At 51.5% G+C, this 18222-nt stretch overlaps 2 protein-coding genes across 6 annotated transcripts in view; one reads left to right on the top strand and one right to left on the bottom strand.

Moving 5' to 3' along the window:
- The window catches only part of GEMIN4 (gem nuclear organelle associated protein 4), a 6652-nt gene extending 2385 nt beyond the window's left edge, over window positions 1-4267 (top strand). For 2 of the 3 annotated variants that reach the window (XM_032263453.1, XM_032263452.1), the window contains exon 2: window positions 919-4267. In XM_032263453.1, coding sequence (XP_032119344.1) covers window positions 919-4085 — 3167 coding nt within the window. In that variant the 3' untranslated portion in view covers window positions 4086-4267. Of the gene's footprint in view, window positions 1-433 lie in introns of all 3 variants that reach the window. The other variant, XM_032263454.1, reaches the window with a different exon arrangement.
- A 1772-nt stretch (window positions 4268-6039) lies between these two features.
- On the bottom strand, window positions 6040-14385 carry TLCD3A (TLC domain containing 3A). 3 transcript variants are annotated; one of them, XM_032263455.1, is made up of 5 exons: window positions 13777-14008; window positions 13353-13436; window positions 10491-10692; window positions 8099-8194; window positions 6040-7595 (listed from the first exon to the last, which is right to left on the bottom strand). In XM_032263455.1, exons 1-5 carry the CDS (start codon window positions 13896-13898, stop codon window positions 7326-7328), a joined length of 774 nt encoding a protein of 257 aa, XP_032119346.1. In that variant the 5' UTR covers window positions 13899-14008; the 3' UTR covers window positions 6040-7325. The 3 variants fall into 3 exon arrangements, with proteins under 3 accessions (XP_032119346.1, XP_032119347.1, XP_032119348.1); XM_032263456.1 differs by lacking the exon at window positions 10491-10692 and having other exon boundaries at window positions 7095-7595; window positions 13777-14370; XM_032263457.1 differs by lacking the exons at window positions 6040-7595; window positions 8099-8194; window positions 10491-10692 and adding an exon at window positions 12447-12672 and having other exon boundaries at window positions 13777-14385.
- Between the last annotated feature and the right edge of the window lie 3837 nt (window positions 14386-18222).

Below are 18222 nucleotides of genomic sequence, written 5' to 3'. Positions count from 1 at the left end.
TGTGGCTGTGTGATTGCTGCTGTGCCCTTTACCCTGTGGCTGTGTGATTGTGGCCCATTACCCTGTGACTGTGTGATTGTGGCTGTGTGATTGCTGCTGGGCCGTTATTCTGTGGCTGTGTGATTGTGGCTGTGCCCATTACCCTGTGGTTGTGCCCATTACCCTGTGGTTGTGTGATTGCTGCTCTGCCCATTAGCCTGTGGCTGTGTGATTGTGGCTCTCCCCCCTTCATCTGTCATGAGAAACTCAGCTGTCATGTCCTGTGGTACGTGCTCAGTGGCTCCTGTCGTTTGTACTGTCCTCGTGTTCTCTATTTCTAAACCTCTCTCCCCACATCCTCCTCTGGCCCATCCTTTGCTGAAGGGTTTGCCCTCAGCAGCCCAGCTTGTTCTTTTTACTTTTCCTGAGGGATCTCATTCTCTCTTGGTTCCAGTGATCCCCTTCTGGGCAGATGCCTCTCAGAGTCACATTTCCCAGCTGACTTCCCTCCTGAACTTCCACCTGGCATTGCAACTGCTGGAGGACATCTGCTCCTTGATAGCCAAAATCCAGAATCACATTTCCCAGCTGGCTTTTCTCCTCAACTTGCACCGGGCATTTCCACTGCCGGAGGACATCTGTGCCTTGATAGCCAAAATCGAGCTTGTCTCTTCTCAAACCTGTTCCGATTCTCCTCCTTCCCTGTATGTGACGCCACCCGGGGTCCTCCCAGTTCCCAGGCTAGAGAGCTTGGAAGTCATTCTGGATTCCTCGGCTAAGTTCAGCCTCCAGCCCTGCAGTGGCTCTGGTAGCCATCCCTTCTTCTCCCCTTCATGGATGTCTAAAACCCTCGTCGTCTCTAACCCTGACAGCCTCCTAACTGCAGTGACCGTCTTGAGACATTCGCACTATACTGTCTTACTTGGCTTCTCTGTGCAGGACCCTTGAACATCTGTGAGGAAACGACTATTCTGCACGGAGGCTTCCTGCTGGCTGAGCAGCTGTTCCACCCCAAAGCTCTGACAGAACTGACCAAGTCTGACTGGGAGCATGTTGGGCGGCCCATCGTGGAGGCCTTGCAGGAGATCTCCTCGGCTGCAGCACATTCCCAGCCCTTTGCCTGGAAGAAGAAAGCTCTGATCATCATCTGGGCCAAGGTTCTGCAGCCCCAGCCTGTGACCTCTTCCGACACGGACACTCGGTGGCAGGAAGATGTGTTCTTCTCAGTGGGCAACATGATCCCCACCCTTAATCACACCGTCCTCTTTGAGCTGCTCAAGTCCCTAGAAGCTTCTGGACTCTTTATCCAGCTCCTGATGGCCCTGCCCACCACTGTCTGCTGCGCAGAACTCGAGCGCTTTTTGGAGCACGTGAGCATTGACACGTCCTCCGAGGACGTGGCCTTCTTCCTGGATGTCTGGAGGGAAATGATGAAGCACCGGGGTAATCCGCAGGACCCCCTGCTCTCCCAGTTCAGCGCAATGGCCCATAAGTACTTGCCTGTCTTAGATGAGTTCCCCCGTCCTCCCAAGAGGCTGAGGTCAGAGCCGGATGTGTGCCCCACCATGCCCCTGTTGGCCATGCTGCTCCGCGGGCTGGTGCAGATCCAGAGTCGGATCCTGGGCACAGGGAGGAAGTGCTGTGCGCTGGCCAACCTGGCCGACATGCTGAGCGTGTTTGCACTGACCGAGGACGACCCCCAGGAGGTGTCCGCAACCGTGTATCTGGACAAACTGGCCACGGTGATCTCTGTGTGGAACTCAGACACCCAGAACCCATACCACCAACAGGCGCTGGCGGAGAAGGTGAAGGAGGCAGAACGGGATGTCAGCCTGACCTCACTGGCCAAACTCCCCAGCGAGACGATTTTCGCGGGCCTGGAATTGATGCGCGCCCTGCTGGGGGAGTGGGGGGAGGAGCTGCAAGCCACGCTCTGCAGCAGCCAGGGCACAAGCTATGACAGCTACCGGCTGTGCGACAGTCTGACTTCCTTCAGCCAGAACCTGGCGCTCTACCTGAACCGTGCCAGCCTGCCCGAGGAGGAGAGGCAGGTGGCCTCTGAGCTGGCAGAGTGTGTCAGGGACTTCCTGAGCAAAACCAGCAGGGTGCTGAAGAACAGGGGCTCCCAGGACATCACGGCTTCCATTGCTATGGCCATCATCCAGCAGAAGATGGACCGTCACATGGAAATGTGCTACATTTTTGCGTCTGAGAAGAAGTGGGCTTTCTCAGACGAGTGGATAGCCTGCCTGCTGAGTAACAGGGCACTCTTCAGGGAGCCAGACTTGGTGTTGAGGCTGCTGGAAACAGTCCTAGATGCCAGCACCACTGACAGAGCCGTCCCCAAGCCTCAGATCCAGCAAGTGCTCCACTCAGTCCTGGAATGTTATGCAGACCTCTCCCTGCCAGACAAAAACAAAGTCCTTGCAGGCATCCTGCATTCCTGGGGGAAAAAGGGCCTGTCTGAAAAGTTGCTGGCCTACGTGGAGAGTTTTCCAGAAGACCTCAATACGACCTTAAACCAGCTCACTCAGAGTGCCTCCGAGCAGGGCTTGACAAAAGCTGTGGCCTCCGTGGCCCGCCTGATGATAGTGCACCCGGAAGCCACGGTGAAGAAAATCTGCAGCCTGGCTGTGGTCAATCTCGGCACCCACAAGTTCTTGGCCCAGATTCTCACCGCCTTCCCTGCCCTTCGGTTTGTGGAAGAGCAGGGTCCGAATTCATCTACCACTTTTATGGTGTCGTGCCTCAAAGAAACTGTCTGGGTGAAGTTCTCTACACCCAAGGAGGAAAAGCAATTTTTGGAGCTCCTGAACTGCCTGATGAATCCCGTGAAGCCCCAGGGGATTCCAGTGGCTGCTCTGCTTGAACCAGATGAGGTGCTGAAGGAATTTGTCCTGTCATTCTTGATGTTAGATGTTGAAGAGGTGGACCTCAGTCTGAAGATCTTCCTCCAGACTCTAGAAGCAAATGCATGCCTGGAGGAATACTGGCTCCAGGCCTGCTCCCCATTCCCACTCCTCTTCAGCTTGTGCCAGCTTCTAGACAGCTTCAGCAAGTACTGGCAGCTCCCCAAGAAGAAGCGGCGTTTGTCTTTGCAGAGGAAGGATCTGGCGGCCCATATCCTGGAGCTCCTGTGTGAGATCGTATTAGCCAATGCCGAGACCTTCTCCCCGGACGCCTGGATCAAGTCCCTGTCCTGGCTCCACCGCAAGTTAGAACAACTCGACTGGACTGTGGGCCTGAGACTGAAGACCTTCTTTGAGGGACACTTCAAGTGTGAGGTGCCAGCCACACTTTTTGAGATCTGTAAGCTTTCTGAGGATGAGTGGACCTCCCAGGCCCACCCAGGGTATGGGCCAGGCACAGGGCTCCTGGCCTGGATGGAGTGCTGCTGTGTCTCCAGCAGCCTCTCAGAGAGGATGCTGTCTCTCTTGGTGGTGGATGTGGGTAGTCCTGAGGAGGTCAGGTTGTTCAGCAAAGGCTTTCTTGTGGCCTTGGTGCAAGTCATGCCTTGGTGCAGCCCTCAAGAGTGGCAGCACCTTCACCAGTTGACCAGGAGGCTGCTGGAGAAACAGCTGCTCCATGTGCCATATAGCCTGGAGTATATTCAGTTTGTTCCTCTGCTCAACCTGAAGCCCTTTGCCCAGGAGCTCCAGCTCTCTGTACTCTTCCTGAGGACTTTCCAGTTTCTCTGTAGCCAGAGTTGTCAAAATTGGCTTCCTCTGGAAGGCTGGAACCACGTGGTCAGACTCCTGTGTGGCAGTCTGACCAGCCTCCTGGACTCAGTCAGGTTGATACAGTCAGTCAGCCCTTGGGCACAGGGACAAGAGCAGGACCTGACCCAGGAAGCCCTGTTTGTCTACACCCAGGTGTTCTGTCACGCTCTGCACATCATGGCCATGCTCCACCAGGAGGTCTGTGAGCCACTGTATGTTTTAGCCTTGGAAACTCTCACCTGCTATGAGACTCTGAGCAAGGCCAACCCTTCTGTCACCTCCTTGCTCCAGAAGGTGAACGAGCAGCGCTTCCTGAAGTCCATTGCTGAGAACATCAGCCCCGAGGGGCGGCGCCAGACCCTGCTGCAGAAGATCAGCAGCTTCTGACCTTGGCCTGTAGCAGAAAAGCTGGCGCTCAACATGGCGGGTCCATAGGGGCCAGACCCACGCAGCACGGACTTTACAGCTGCGTGAAACTGTCTACAGGAAATCATGGCAATAATGGTGTAAAGAAAATAGTTTCTTAGGTATTTATAATGTACAAACTATAATAAACATTCCCTTTTGCATCTCACTTTGTCTAAGTCTGCCGCAGCAATAGCCCAGGATTAATTATGTATGCTCTGGAATTGAGTTTAGTGTCTTCGAGATTGAATTCAGCCCAGAGGAACATGTTCATAACTGAACTTTTCTTTTTTTCTTTTTTTGAGACAGAGTCTTGCTCTGTTGCCTGGTGCCAGGCTGGAGTGCAGTGGCACAATCTCGGCTCACTGCAACTTCCGCCTCCTGGGTTCAAGCAATTCTCCTGCCTCAGCCTCCCGAGTAGCTGGGAGTACAGGCGCGCGCCACCATGACCAGCTAATTTTTGTATTTTTTTAGTAGAGACGGGGTTTCACCATGTTGGCCAGGATGGTCTCAATCTCTTGACCTCGTGATCTGCCTGCCTCGGCGTCCCAAAGTGCTGGGATTACAGGCATGAGCCACCACGCCCGGCCATAACTGGACTTTTCCATCCTAGATTTTGGCAAATAAGCCCCAAGTTAAAACCGTCTGAGTTGAAAAAGCATGACAGGGTATGTGCAGCCCCCTTCAAGAGTTATTTTGTATTTTAATATTTTTTTCATGAGGTATCTTGGAAAGGACAGCAGCTTGGAAAAGAATCTACTCCAGCCCTGGTTCTGCCTCTGGCCATGAGATTGCTGTGCCCAAGAGGCCTGCACAATTCTAAAATGAGAGGATTGGAGGACCAAGATAAACTGAGTGACAAGGGGCTAGGTTAATGACCTCAGCAAAGTAGGTCCCCTCTGAATTGAGGACTGCTTACAGTCTTTGTTGCCTAGGCTGGCCTTGAACCCGTGGACTCAAGTGATCCTCCTGCCTCAGCTTCCTGAGCAGCTGGGACAATAAGAGGCAGAATGATCACTTGAGACCAGCCCGGACAACATATGGAGGCCATATCTCTACAAAAAAAATAGAAAATTAGCTGGGTGTGGTGACACACCTGTAGTCCTAGCTATTCAGGAGGCTAAGGCAGCAGGATTACTTGATCCTGGGAGGTCGAGGCTACAGTGAACTGAGATCACACCACTGCACTCCAGCCTGGCTGACAAAGTGAGACCCCATCTCAAAAATATATATATATATAGAGAGAGAAGTGGGCTAGACATGGTGGTGGCTCACACCTGTAATAATCCCGGTGTTTTCCGCGGCTCAGTTGAGGCCAGGAGTTTGAGACCAGCCTGGGCAACAGAGATAGCTGTCCCTACATAAAGAAAAAATGAGTTTAAGGTGTCTCGGGTGTTAGGAAACTGAGAATGGGCTGGGGACATGTTTATTTTGAGATGAAAAGGGGAAAGATTATGTCCCATCACTATCTCCATCCACACAACTTCCTTCAAAATGGGCATTACTCAGGTTCTCTCCCCCAACTAAAGCAGGCTTGGCTCTGTGACCAGTAACCAGGCTTTGACTCTCCCAGTTCCTAACAGAATTCACTTAGGACCAGAAGAAAGGGCCTCCAGTTACATGTGACCACTACACTTGAACTCTGGGAACCACAGCGATAGGTTTGAGTGACGTGTGAGCTGGACCTCTGGAGGCTGAAAGCATTCACACACCAAACCCCTCTGTTAGTTACATGGACATCAACATGGAACTATAGCACACAGCAGCCAGTTGGTGGCAGGTCGGGGGGGGCGGGCAGGGGTCACAGGATGATTCTTAAATGAAACTGGTACTGATGTACTTCACAAATGAGAGTAAGTTGGGAATGTTAGTGCAATTTAATCACCAGAAGGGTGACTTTCAAAGATACACTGATAGTTAAAAAAAGACAGTTAAAAAAATTAATAGCACTTTGTTTTTTAAATGGCACCCATTAAAGACTAAATAGTCAAAATGAGACAGATCATTCAGTCCTTTACAAGTTCACAGACAATGAATTAAAAGGCACTTTAAAAAACCACGTTTTAAACTACACTTGAGCACAGTCTCAAACTCATCCTAGTCGACAGGGAATGATTAGTGTTGGCACCAGAAAATCCCGTTTGCAGAAGGAGGTGCAGGTGTCGGTCCACAGGACGGCCTCTGGCCAGGCTGGCTGCCCCCTTGCTCTGCAGCCTTCTGTGGCTAAATGGCAGGACACTCACACAGGAACGGGCTCTGCACCCCAAGCTCTGGCTCATCAGGAGGCTAAGTACTTTGCAGTCTAGACGAGACATTTTGTGGTTTGGAGTATAGAAGTTGGTTTCCACATCACATGAAAAGGACAGTGTCATGGAGTGGGGTTACCCATTAAATGGCTACCAAAGCCATCATTTCACATTGCCCCTGTAGTTTTTACAAGCGTGTCCTCTGCATGTGGATATGGGGAAAGCTGGGCACGAAGGGACATGTTAATAAGAATGGTGTTTGTGACTGCCCGCAGTAAGCTCACAAGGTTGACACTGGTCTTACCAAGTCAGCCTGCAAAGGTTGTGCTGACTTGGCTACAGTACCCACTCAGGTTCCCATCCCTGCCTCTGGCCTGCCCAACCCCAGCTCCACCAGTGAGAATTCTGACTGGAAGTCAGTAGATGTGAGAATTCAACGTTGACCCATGGATGAGAGGATGAGGCAAAGAACCAGTGGGTTATCTAGTAAACAAAAACTACCTACCCATAATGATTTTCCCAGGCCAGTGTCACAAGCAGTCACCACTTGCTTCTGCTGGCCCAGAACCATGGGTACTGACCTGAGTGGTTGGAAAGGTGGGTAGCCGCCGATACAGGGACAGGCCCATGCCCAGACACTTATCACCCTGGTCCGCTGAGCACACCCCATGCTTCTACCTCCCAGAGCTCTAGAGATAAGACCCAAAGAAGGATCCTTTGGCTTGCATGAAAGCCACCTTGCTGCCCATGGAAGCCTGGCAGGACCCAATAGGTGTTACTACAAAAGTGCTTTTGCAAATGGGGCAGGTTAGAAGAAGGAGGTAATATGAATATTCTTTAGAAAAACTACAATCCATCTGCTTATCAATACCCAAAAGTCTGAGACCATCCAGGGCACAGTTTGGTCCACGGAATACTGAGCAGAGGAGGCAGCTGGTGTGAGGCTGCACCCTTACTGCCCTACTCCTGGGAGCACTTAACCATCCTTTTTGGCTTGGGGAGTGTCAAAGAGCCGGAGTGCCTTCCTGCACAGCAGAGAGAACCAGTAGATCTGAGGGGCGATGAGGAAGGCATTGGCCACATTGCAGAAGAAGGGAATGTGGAAGGGCACTTGCAGCAGGCTTAGTCCCTGCTGGTGGCCGTAGGACCAGTACATGAAGGGGAAGAGAAGGATCCGGCAGCAAAGGAAGGTGGCCAGTGTGAGGACTCCGTTCACCTTGTACAGAAGGGTGTGCTGCTGCTTTAGCTGCAGAATAGGAAGGACAAAGGGAAGGTCCCCAAGAGGCTGAGTGTCAGGGAGCAACTGCACCAAGTCCCACGGCAGAAAAGCTGCGCAGGTGCAGCTGCTCCCCCAGACCGGGGCTGCCAGACTCCCTGACGTGTGTCTAGTTTTCTGACATTTGTCGAAAACATTATTGAACACTATCATATTGATACATGCATGTAACCTCATTTTTCCCGGTAGTGATGTTGAATTTCATCTAGGCCACCCAGCTGACGGGAACAGTGGATTAGAGGAACGTATGTGACCAGGGAAAAAGTAGAATGAACTGTATCAAACTCAGATCAAACGTACAATTTCATCCCACTGACTCAGAGGACCAGCTGACCTTGAAGTCTGTGGAAGGATCTCCTACCCGACTCTTCTAGCAGCAGGGATTTCTCCACATCCCACCATCTCCCAAGGAAAAGCAGGATCCACTCCCTCCCTCCTGCATGCGCAGTTCCTGCCACTGTGTTTATACGTGCCTGAATCAGAACTCTGCCCAGCGACACGAATGGCGTGCTCAGTTCTGCCGTGAAGATGCAGCCCACAAAGAAGTCCCCAAGGTTCCCCCGGAGCCTCTGCAGGTGAAGAAACGAGAAGGGGAAAAAGTGGAGGTTAAGAAACCACCAGAAGGAAAGTTCCCACTGGGGCGACTGAAAAGGGTACCATGAAGGGAAGTGCTCATAGGCAAGCGTAGACCCCGTTATTGTCTGCTGCTTCCACGGCAATTGCACTTTGATGGCCCAAGCTGGAGGATCCAGAGGCAAATTCAGACGGGCTGACTGCACCTATGGCAAGCTCTGAATCTTGATGACAGCTAGAAGGAACTCTGCAGCCTACTTCTGTGGATCTAACTTAGTCATGCCAAGGCACTCAGCCTGTTCGGTTCAACAGAATATGTGCTGGGCCCTGTGCTAGATGTTAAGGTCTCAAAGCACCCTAGAGGTTCTGGTTCCTAGGTGGTAGGTCCCAGACACTTCTGAAATAATGGAATGCTTGCTACCCTCTTTTTCTTTTTTTGAGGCAGAGTCTTGCTCTTGTTGCCCAGGCTGGAGTGCAAAGGCACGATCTCAGCTCACTGCCACCTCTGCCTCCTGGGTTGAAACTATTCTCCAGCCTCAGCCTCCCAAGTAGCTGGGACTACAGTTGTGCACCACCACGCCTGGCTAATTTTTGTATTTTTAGTAGAGATGGGGTTTCACCATGTTGGCCAGGCTGGTCTTGAACTTCTGACTGGGATTAGAGGCATGAGCCACCTTGCCCGGCCTCCTTTTTCAAGAAAGCAGTAAGCATAGTAAAATACCAGCTCTGCCACCTAGTACCACTCAGTGAGATGGTAAGAAAACTCTTAGAGCCTCAGTTTCTTCGTCAACAGTATCAGGCTAATAGTTTCTAATATTTAGCAAGCTATGAACTTTTAAATCACATGCCTGGCTGGTTGCAGTGGCTCACACCTGTAATCCCAGCACTCTGGGAGACTGAGGTGGGTGGATCACCTGAGGTTAGGAGTTCAAAACCAGCCTAACCAATATGGTGAAACCCCATCTCTACTAAAAATACAAAAATTAGCCAGGCATGGTGGTGTGTGCCTGTAGTCCCAGCTACTCCGGAGGCTGAGGTAGGAGAATCACTTGAACCCTGGAGGCGGAGGTTGCAGTGAGCTGAGATCCCGCCGCTGCACTCCAGCCTGGACAACAGAGCAAAACTCTGTCTCAAAATAAATAAATAATTTAAAAAAATAAAACACATGTCTTCCCTGAGCAGGCATTCAAGAACTAGGGGTTTCCCCTTAGCATTCCCATTTCTTTTCCTTTTTGGGTGGGTTTTTATGGGGAAATGGATCTGGGGAGAAATTAGGAAGCTGTTTGCTTTGAGAGTCTGTGTTTTTGTGACGTCAGAAAAATGCACACAGTGCTCTCCGGCACGTTATGTTGCTTTGTATTATATTTGTATTTTATGTCATGTTTATCTTATACTGAACTAAGGACAGAGCCTCTGACAAATGCTAAAGAATCTCAAAGGGCTACGTGTTTGTTAAAAAGAATGTTGGGGCCGGGCTTGGTGGCACATGCCTGTAATCCCAGCACTTTGGGAGGCCTAGGCAGGAGAATCACTTGAGCTCAAGAGTTTGAGACCAGCCTGGGCAACATGTAGAAACCCTTACAAAAAATACAGGAATTGGCTGGTTGTGGTGGCATGTGCCCGTGCTCCCAGCTACCTGGGAGGCAGAGGTAGGAGGATCACTTGAGGCCACTGGTTCGAGGCTACAGTGAGCTGTGATCACACTGCTGCACTCTAGCCTGGGTGACAGAGTGAAACCTTGTCTCAAAAAAGAAAACAAAGTATGTTGATGGATCACGAATGTTTCAGATGCGATGGTGTTCCTCCACTTTTCCCCTGGGGGAGGTGGCTGCTGGAGCAGCAGGCACAAGAATGGCTGCCCATGAGCAGGAAACAAATGAGGGGCAGCCTGAGTCCTTAGGACGGTCAACACGTCCAGCTCAGGCCAGGCGCAGTGGCTCACGCCTGTAATCCCAGCACTGTGAGAGGCCAAAGCGGGTGGATCATTTGAGGTCAGGAGTTTGAGACCAGCCTGGCCAACACATGGCGAAACCCCATCTCTACTAAAAATACAAAAAATTAGCCAGGCATGGTGGTGGGTGCCTGTAATCCCAGCTACTCAGGAGGCTGAGGCAGGAGAATCAGGTAAACCCGGGAGGCGGAGGTTGCAATGAGCTGAGATCACCCCATTGCACTCCAGCCTGGGCAGCAGAGCAAGACTCCAACTCAAAAAAAAAAGACACCTAGACATGCAGCTCAACAGGAGAAAAGGCGTGACCAAGGCTGCGGGTCTGCTGTCCTGGAAGGCCGTACCTGCGCCACCGGTACAAGGACAAAGAGGATGACTACATGATGTGTGATCATGAGGCGGTTTCGACTGAGGAAGCTTCGAAGCGTGAGGGAGTGTGCACGATCCTGGTCTCTGGCTCGGTACCAGTCACAGAGGTACATGGCGTAACAGTCATAGATCATGTATGGAATCAGAAACCACACATATTCCCGGGCAAGCCAGTGCCTGAAAGAAAGCATACGCGCGGCCTGTGAGATGACTGGCTATCCATCGTGAAGTCTCAGAGCCAAACTTGGTGCTTGATCAGCTCTTCTTACCCCACATACTTCACAATCAAGATGTCGAAAGTGATAAATGCAGTAGACAACTTTCTTTAAGTTCCAGGGCTAGTGCATGAGCATCAAAGGAAAAAGCATCACTCAGCCCTGCCTATTTTAAGCAGCTAGCTGCCACTATTTGCCTGACTTAGCTACTAATTTATAATAGATGTTCTGGCATTTTGTGATACATACTGACTTTGATTAGATACATATGCAAATTGATTTGGAAAGTGTCCCAAATTGCAAATCCAGTATTTCCAGTTTAACTCCTCAGTTGCTCAAGTTAGAAGTTTACTAACTTAAATCCTGAACCTGTGAGTCTTCTCTTGCATCTGCTTGCAACCCCACTCTAGGGAGTTTCTGGGAGGCAACCCTGGCCATTTTCTTTACAATTCTAGAGCTGGCCAGCTGTAGTGGCTCACGCCTATAATCCCAGCAATTTGGGAGGCAAAGGCGGGTGCATCACCTGAGTTCAGGAGTTCGAGACCAGCCTGGCAACATGGTGAAACCCTGGCTCTACTAAAAATACAAAAATCAGCCAGGTGTGGTGACACATGCCTGTAATCCCAGCTACTCAGAGGCGGAGGCAGGAGAATTGCTTGAACCTGGGAGGTAGAGGTTGTGGTGAGCCAAGACTGCAACATTGCACTCCAGCCTGAGTGACAGAGCAAGACTCCATCTCGATTAAAAAATAATAATAAGGGTGGGGGAATGTCCTTTTAAATGTAAAAAGTACTATACAGGCTCCGCTCAGGGCTCACACCTACAATCCCTGCACTTTGCGAGGCCAAGTTGGGAGAATAGCTTGAGCCCAGGACTTCCAGACCAGCCTGGGTAACAGCAAGACCCTGTCTAAAAACCACAAAGTACTATCTGAATTAAGTACTTAAACTGAGAAAACTGCCTGGAGCTGTGACTTGGCCATTTTAGGGGTCTGAACCCCCTTAAGAATCTGACTAAATCATTGGCCCCATACCAGAGTCTGCCTATAATTTGGGGGGATTTATAGATAACCCCTCCTTTGTCACCACACTCTATATGAAGGCATAAAATGAGAAGGCATATGATAGAAAAATACTTAGTGTATAGTATATGAACCCTGAAGGGCCATTTTTGGCCAGGCGCAGGGGCTCACACCTATAATTCTAACACTTTGGGAGCTGCAGGCAGGAGGATCATTAGAGGCCAGGAGTTCAAGACCAGCCTGGGCAACATAGGGAGACCCCTGTCTCTACCAAAACAAAGTTAACCAGTGTGTGCCTGTAGTTCGACCTATTTGGGAGCTGAGGAAGAAGGATGGCTTGAACCCAGGAGTTCAAGACTACAGTAAGCTATGATCACGCCACTGCACCCCAGCCTGGGCGACAGAGTGAGACCCTGTCTCTGCAGGGAAAAAAATAATTAAAAATGTGCTGGGTGCGGTGGCTCATGCCTGTAATCCCAGCACTTTGAAAGGGTGAGGCAGAAAAATGACTTGAGCCCAGGAGTTCAAGACCAGCCTGGGCAACACAGTGAGACCCTGTCTTTAAAAAAAAAAAGAAGAAGAAATATTGAACCCAGCTAAGCAAATATTAGCATTTGGTGTATACAAATCAAGGTCACTTGGTCTATCTTCTCTTAGCATCTACCATTCATTGCCAATAGCCAGTTTTGTTTTTAAAAAGACAGAAGAAAAGCACAAAAATCATGACAGCAGGATCAATCCCAAGTGAGACTGCAGGCTAGAGTGAGAAAGACGCCCTGCTCAGGTCCCTGGCAGCTGGGTCTCAACAGGTGAGAAGCAGGACAGGGCAGAGCCCACAGGAGAGGAAGGTCTGGAAAGGCCGATCAACTTTCCTGCACAACCAACTGTGGTTCTTCAACTTGGGAGAAAGTGCGTGTGATTCTAGCAAGACAGGTAGGGGGAAAAGCTTAAAATAAAATAATAAAAGCACCACTTCGCCCAGGTCTAAATACTCTGCAAAGTAGACTCTCTGGTCTTAATGTATGATTTGTTTCATGGAACTGCAGACAGATGCACATTTCCTGACCCGTCTCTGGACTGAGCTCTCATAGACACACAGGTCGGCCTTGGGAAAGCACTGGAAACCTCTCAGTCACCTTTTAGCGAATCTAAAGGGGAACCAAGAGCAGCGTTTGCGTGGACAGGGGCGGCGCGTTTGTTCCTTTCCACGCCGGGCTCTGTTAACCACACCGGACGTATATCGGCCAGTGATGCTCCAGAGTGGGCAGCCGGTGACACCAGCTAAAGGAAACCAGCAGCCACCCGCCCGGCTCTAAATATTTCCACGCTCATCTGCCTCACGAAGGACCTGGGTCCCTGGCCACACTGTCGGCTCGCACCACCTGAAATCAGACTCCGACTTGGTCGTCCTTTCTCATTTCTGCGGACTTTCTCCTAAGCTGGGGATGCTCAGAGACTCCGAGAGGAAGAGGAGCTTATGGCGGTGCCCGCTTTTCCCACAGTCAGCTAGAATCTAAGAGCCTGTGCTGAGAGGAGCCGGCGCCTGCTGCGAGCCACAGAATGTGAGCGTTTCCAACACGGTCCTCGGGCCTGGCTGTTACCTGCCGGTGACCACGTCGTTGCAGGAGCGAATGATGACGATCCCCGAGCCGGTGGCCAGCACCGCCTGCACCGAGGACACCAGCCTAGCGCGGGCGGGGAGGAAAACGGAGAGAGAGCGCGCGCTCGGTCCAGTCCCGAGGACCGCGGAGCCCGACTCTCCCACCCGGCCGGCCCCAGCTGCGGGCGGACGCGGGGAGCTGGCTCCGGAGACTCCCCGGCGCTCCCCGCCCGCCCCGGCCCCAACCCCAGCCCCGGCCCCGCCGCCCCGCTCCCTCCAGGTCCGGACGTGGAGGGTCTCCGGGAAGCTAGGGCGGCCGCGACCCCGAGGGGCCCCCAGGCTTCCTGCCGCCCGTTTTCCGCCCTGGGCCCCGCGCAGCCGGTGGGTGGGGAGGGCGGGGGCAGCGCTGGCCTCGGCCCGGCTACCTGGTGCTGATCATCACGCGGTCCGTGCGGGTCCATTCGGGCCGCCAGCGGCGCAGCGCCCAGGAACAGAGCGCGAAGAGGCCCGGGAAGAAGAGCGTGCCTCCGGCCAGCGTCGGCAGCATGAGGGCTGCGGGTCCGGCCGCCTCGCTGGCGCCGCACGGCGTGGCTGGGCTAGGCTGGGCTGGGCGCGCCCCTGCCCGGCCGCGCGCTTTCTACCCGCCGCCCTCGCCCGGGCGCTGGCCCAGATCCCGCGGCGCTGGCCCCGATCCCACGGCGGCGCGGCTCTGCGCGTGACCAAGCCCGGCGGCCGCGATGGGGCGGGGCGGGGTCTCCCGGCGTCTCCCGCCCGAGGGCTCCGCGGCGTCCCCTGCAGGCTGGCGGGCGGGCGGGGGCGGAGGCTCTCGCCTGGGCCGCGGCGCGCGCGATTCCGAGTCCACCGACGCCGCCTCCCGGACCCACGGGGCCGAGCGCAGGCGGGAAGGGCCGGGCTTCCCGGGCTTCTGTTCCGTCACCCGCGCCGCGCCCGCCCCCCAGACCTGCTCTGCTCCCGGCCCCGGGCGGGCGGGCGGGGCGCGGGGCCGAGAAACCCAGGTAGGGACCTGCAGGGTGGGCGAGCCGGCGGCTGCGGCATCTCCCTCCCGGGAAGGAAAGAAGGAGGGAGGGCGGCCTCGTCCACCAAGCCTGGTGCTTCCCGATGGGAGTCAGGACGTGGCCTCCCGCCCGCTGCTGCGGCTGCTCCAGGGGGGACCCTCAGAAAGCTTGAGATGCACCCCGCCACGGCATCCGGCAGCCCCTCTCCTTCTGCCCCAGGAGTGGACTGTGGAGGCCGAAGGCTTTCTGGGGAGCTGCCTCTTGGCTTTGGATCTGTCCGGAGATACCATCCAGAGGCATAGTGACTGTTTTGTTGTTCACAATGTGTCATTATTTACAAGCAGTGGCTCAGGCCTGTCATCTCAGCACTTTGGGAGGCGGATCACCTGAGGTCAGGAGTTCGAGACCATCCTGGCCAGCATGCCGAAATCCTGTCTCTACTAAAAATACAAAAATTAGCTGGGTGTGGTGGCGGGTGCCTGTAATCCCAGCTACTCAGGAGGCTGAGGCAGGAGAATCGCTTAAACCCGGGAGGCGAAGGTTGCAGTGAGCCGAGATCGCACCACTGCACTCCAGCCTGGGCGACAGAGCAGGACTCTTGTCTCAAAAAAAAAAAAAAAAAAGCTATCGGGACAGCCGTCCTAAACAGGAATGAATTGGAATATATTTCATTTGCGCTAAGTGCCAGTCACCTGGATGAGGACAGTAATTTCAGTATCACTGGATTCTCTCCTTTAGGAACCTGCAGCTTTCTTTTGCTTTGGTCTGTATCTTCCTAAGCTAACAAATGTAGGGGGCGGGAAATACAGTTCATTTATGTTACTACAAATATAAAGGTCTCTTCAGAGCAACATCATGCAAAATGCTGACCAGAATCCCATGTGAGGACTTCGGAATAGCTGGGCTCAGCTCTCTGGGTTGTGAAATGAGAGGGAGACTGGATTACTAGCCCTTTAAGGCTCTTCCAGCTTGAGATTCTTATGATTCTATGACTTCTGTAAAGTGGCAGATGATTTCTTTTCAGTTAAATGACTTTAACACCGCAGTTACTGATGTAGGAACTGGTATAGTGAGCACAGCTTTTGGTTTTTTCAATTTGTATTCAATTATTACGGAGCCTGAAAATGGTTCTCAGGCTTAAAAGATAATTTTCCTTTTAAGGAAAGGAAGTATTAGTTGGCCGGGCGCGGTGGCTCACGCCTGTAATCCCAGCACTGTGGGAGGCCGAGGCGGGTGGATCACGAGGTCAAGAGATCGAGACCATCCTGGTCAACATGGTGAAACCCCGTCTCTACTAAAAATACAAAAAATTAGCTGGGCATGGTGGTGCGTGCCTGTAATCCCAGCTACTCAGGAGTCTGAGGCAGGAGAATTGCCTGAACCCAGGAGGCGGAGGTTGCGGTGAGCCGAGATCACGCCATTGCACTCCAGCCTGGGTAACAAGAGCGAAACTCCGTCTCAAAAAAAAAAAAAAAGGAAGTATTAGTTATTTGGTTGTGACCTTTTGGAATGAATGTAGCCGCCAACATCTTCTTAGGTGTTGTTAAGAAAAGGGACTCAGCCAACATCAAGGCAGCAGACAGCCTAAAGAAAAGCCTGGAATTTCTACTCTAGCTCCCAAATTCACTGCTAACATACTTCGTGAAATGAGAAAGCCACGTCAGTTTGGTACCAAGGTCTCTGACAAATGCAAAGCTCTCTGTATTTTCACATTTCCTGGTGGACAAAACCAGCTATCTGTGAACTCCGCATTCTCCCCAGGAAAACAACTCTGTGTATTCCACTTTGTCTGCTATGCATTATCACAGTCACCTCCAGCACCAGCGTTTCCAGAGAGTGACAAGTGGTTACGAGTCCTCCCTGCTCTTCCTCCTTAAAGGGACCGGCAACTTGGCACTGGGTATGCTGCACTTTTAAGTGGCAGGGAACCAATCTACCCTACACAAGAAGCTGTTCGTACAGCTTGTAAGGCATCTTTATCAATTGAAGACAAAACAGCAGATGTTTCATGTATAGAAAATAGCAAGTGAAATGAGTTTCAACACCATGCTCAGTGAAGTCACCAGAATGTTTAGGTTGAATCACCATAAAGCTAACAGCATAAACATGAACCTTCGCTTCTCAAGTGGTCAAACCTCTGTGGGCAAATGATAAAGCCAAGTAAAAAACACCGAGCCTGGTTTACACAAACTTCTGCTCATCCTTCAAAAGTCTTGAATCAGCTGTTTCCTTCTCTAAGAAGGAAAGAGACATTCTATGTCTCTTCCAGTAATGATTTAGAAAAATTTGTTTTCTAAATCTGCCTTTGCATTTTGAGTAATGAGTCTGTTAGTTTTTTTATTTGTATGTATGTTTCTCCACCAGACTGTTAGGTCTTTGAAACAAGGACTGTGTCTTTTCATTTTGTACCCCAAGTTAGCCCTGGCACATTCTTTTTTTTTTTTTTTTATATAGAGCTTTGCTCTGTCACCAGGTTTGGACTGCAGTGGTGTGATCTTGCCTCACTGCAACCTCCACCTCCCGGGTTCAAGCAATTCTCCTGCCTCAGCCTCCTGAGTAGCTGGGATTACAGGCACCCACAGCCACACCCAGCTAATTTTTGTATTTTTAGTAGAGACGGGGTTTCTCCATGTTGGCTAGGATGGTCTCAATCTCCTTTTTTTTTTTTTTTTTTTTTTTGACGGAGTTTCGCTCTTGTTACCCAGGCTGGAGTGCAATGGCCCGATCTCGGCTCACCGCAACCTCCGCCTCCTGGGTTCAGGCAATTCTCCTGCCTCAGCCTCCTGAGTAGCTGGGATTACAGGCACGCACCACCATGCCCAGCTAATTTTTTGTATTTTTAGTAGAGACGGGGTTTCACCATGTTGACCAGGATGGTCTCGATCTCTTGACCTCGTGATCCACCCGCCTCGGCCTCCCAAAGTGCTGGGATTACAGGCTTGAGCCACCGCGCCCGGCCCGGTCTCAATCTCTTGACCTTGTGATCTGCCCGCCTCGGCCTCCCAAAGTGCTGGGATTACAGGCGTGAGCCACCGCGCCTGGCCTAGGCCTGGCACGTTCTAAGTGTTCAATACATGTTTCATATTTTCTAAAGCTCAATTGGTTGAGCACTTACTACCTGCTGGGCCCTATATCAAATGTTTTGTGTTCATTGTCTCATTAAATGCTCACAACAAATGTTATTCTCACTGTGTGTGTGAGTGTGTGTGTGTGTGTATGAGTGTGTGTATCAGTAAAATGAGACTCAGACCAGAACAATTTAAAAATTGCCGAAGGTCACACTGCCGGTGGCAGAGTTGGGATTTAAACTCAGGACTTCTGCCTTCGGTCCACGTGCCAAATGAGTATACTGCCGTCAAACCTGGTAAGCCAGGAGAGAGTAACACTTTTTCACAATATAGTTTCCGATTAGTGCTGTTCCTGATTATCGACTCATAAATATAAATGTGTATGGTGAATTTATGGGCTCTGATGCTGCTATGAACACTTCAATATATGTAACTTTATAAATTTTCAAAGCGCTTTCACATGCATTATCTCACTTGGGTCTCAAAATAACCAGTGAGGTAGGCTACACATGTTATTTTCATGTTACAGATGAAGAGACCTAAGTGCAGCACAGTACACTGACTTGCCACCCTGTGAATGACAAGGCCCAGGTTAGAACCTAGGGCTGGATTCATGTTCCAGGGTGATTTCAGCTACTCCATGCTGCAGGGCTGGGATTTAACGAGTTAGTAATTATGCTGCTTGTGTAGATTTCCTGTGAAAATCTGGTCTACTTCATGCCAAGATAAAACTCACTTACAAAATTTAGACTCTCACCCTCTTGAACACAGAATTTATAAAGCTCCC

Source organism: Sapajus apella, unplaced genomic scaffold, assembly GCF_009761245.1.
Source record: "Sapajus apella isolate SASKATOON/1434 unplaced genomic scaffold, GSC_monkey_1.0 scaffold136, whole genome shotgun sequence".
In the NCBI taxonomy this organism is placed as follows: Eukaryota; Metazoa; Chordata; class Mammalia; order Primates; family Cebidae; genus Sapajus; species Sapajus apella.
Note: the sequence above shows the minus strand (reverse complement) of the source record. Positions and strands in the feature narration are given on the sequence as shown.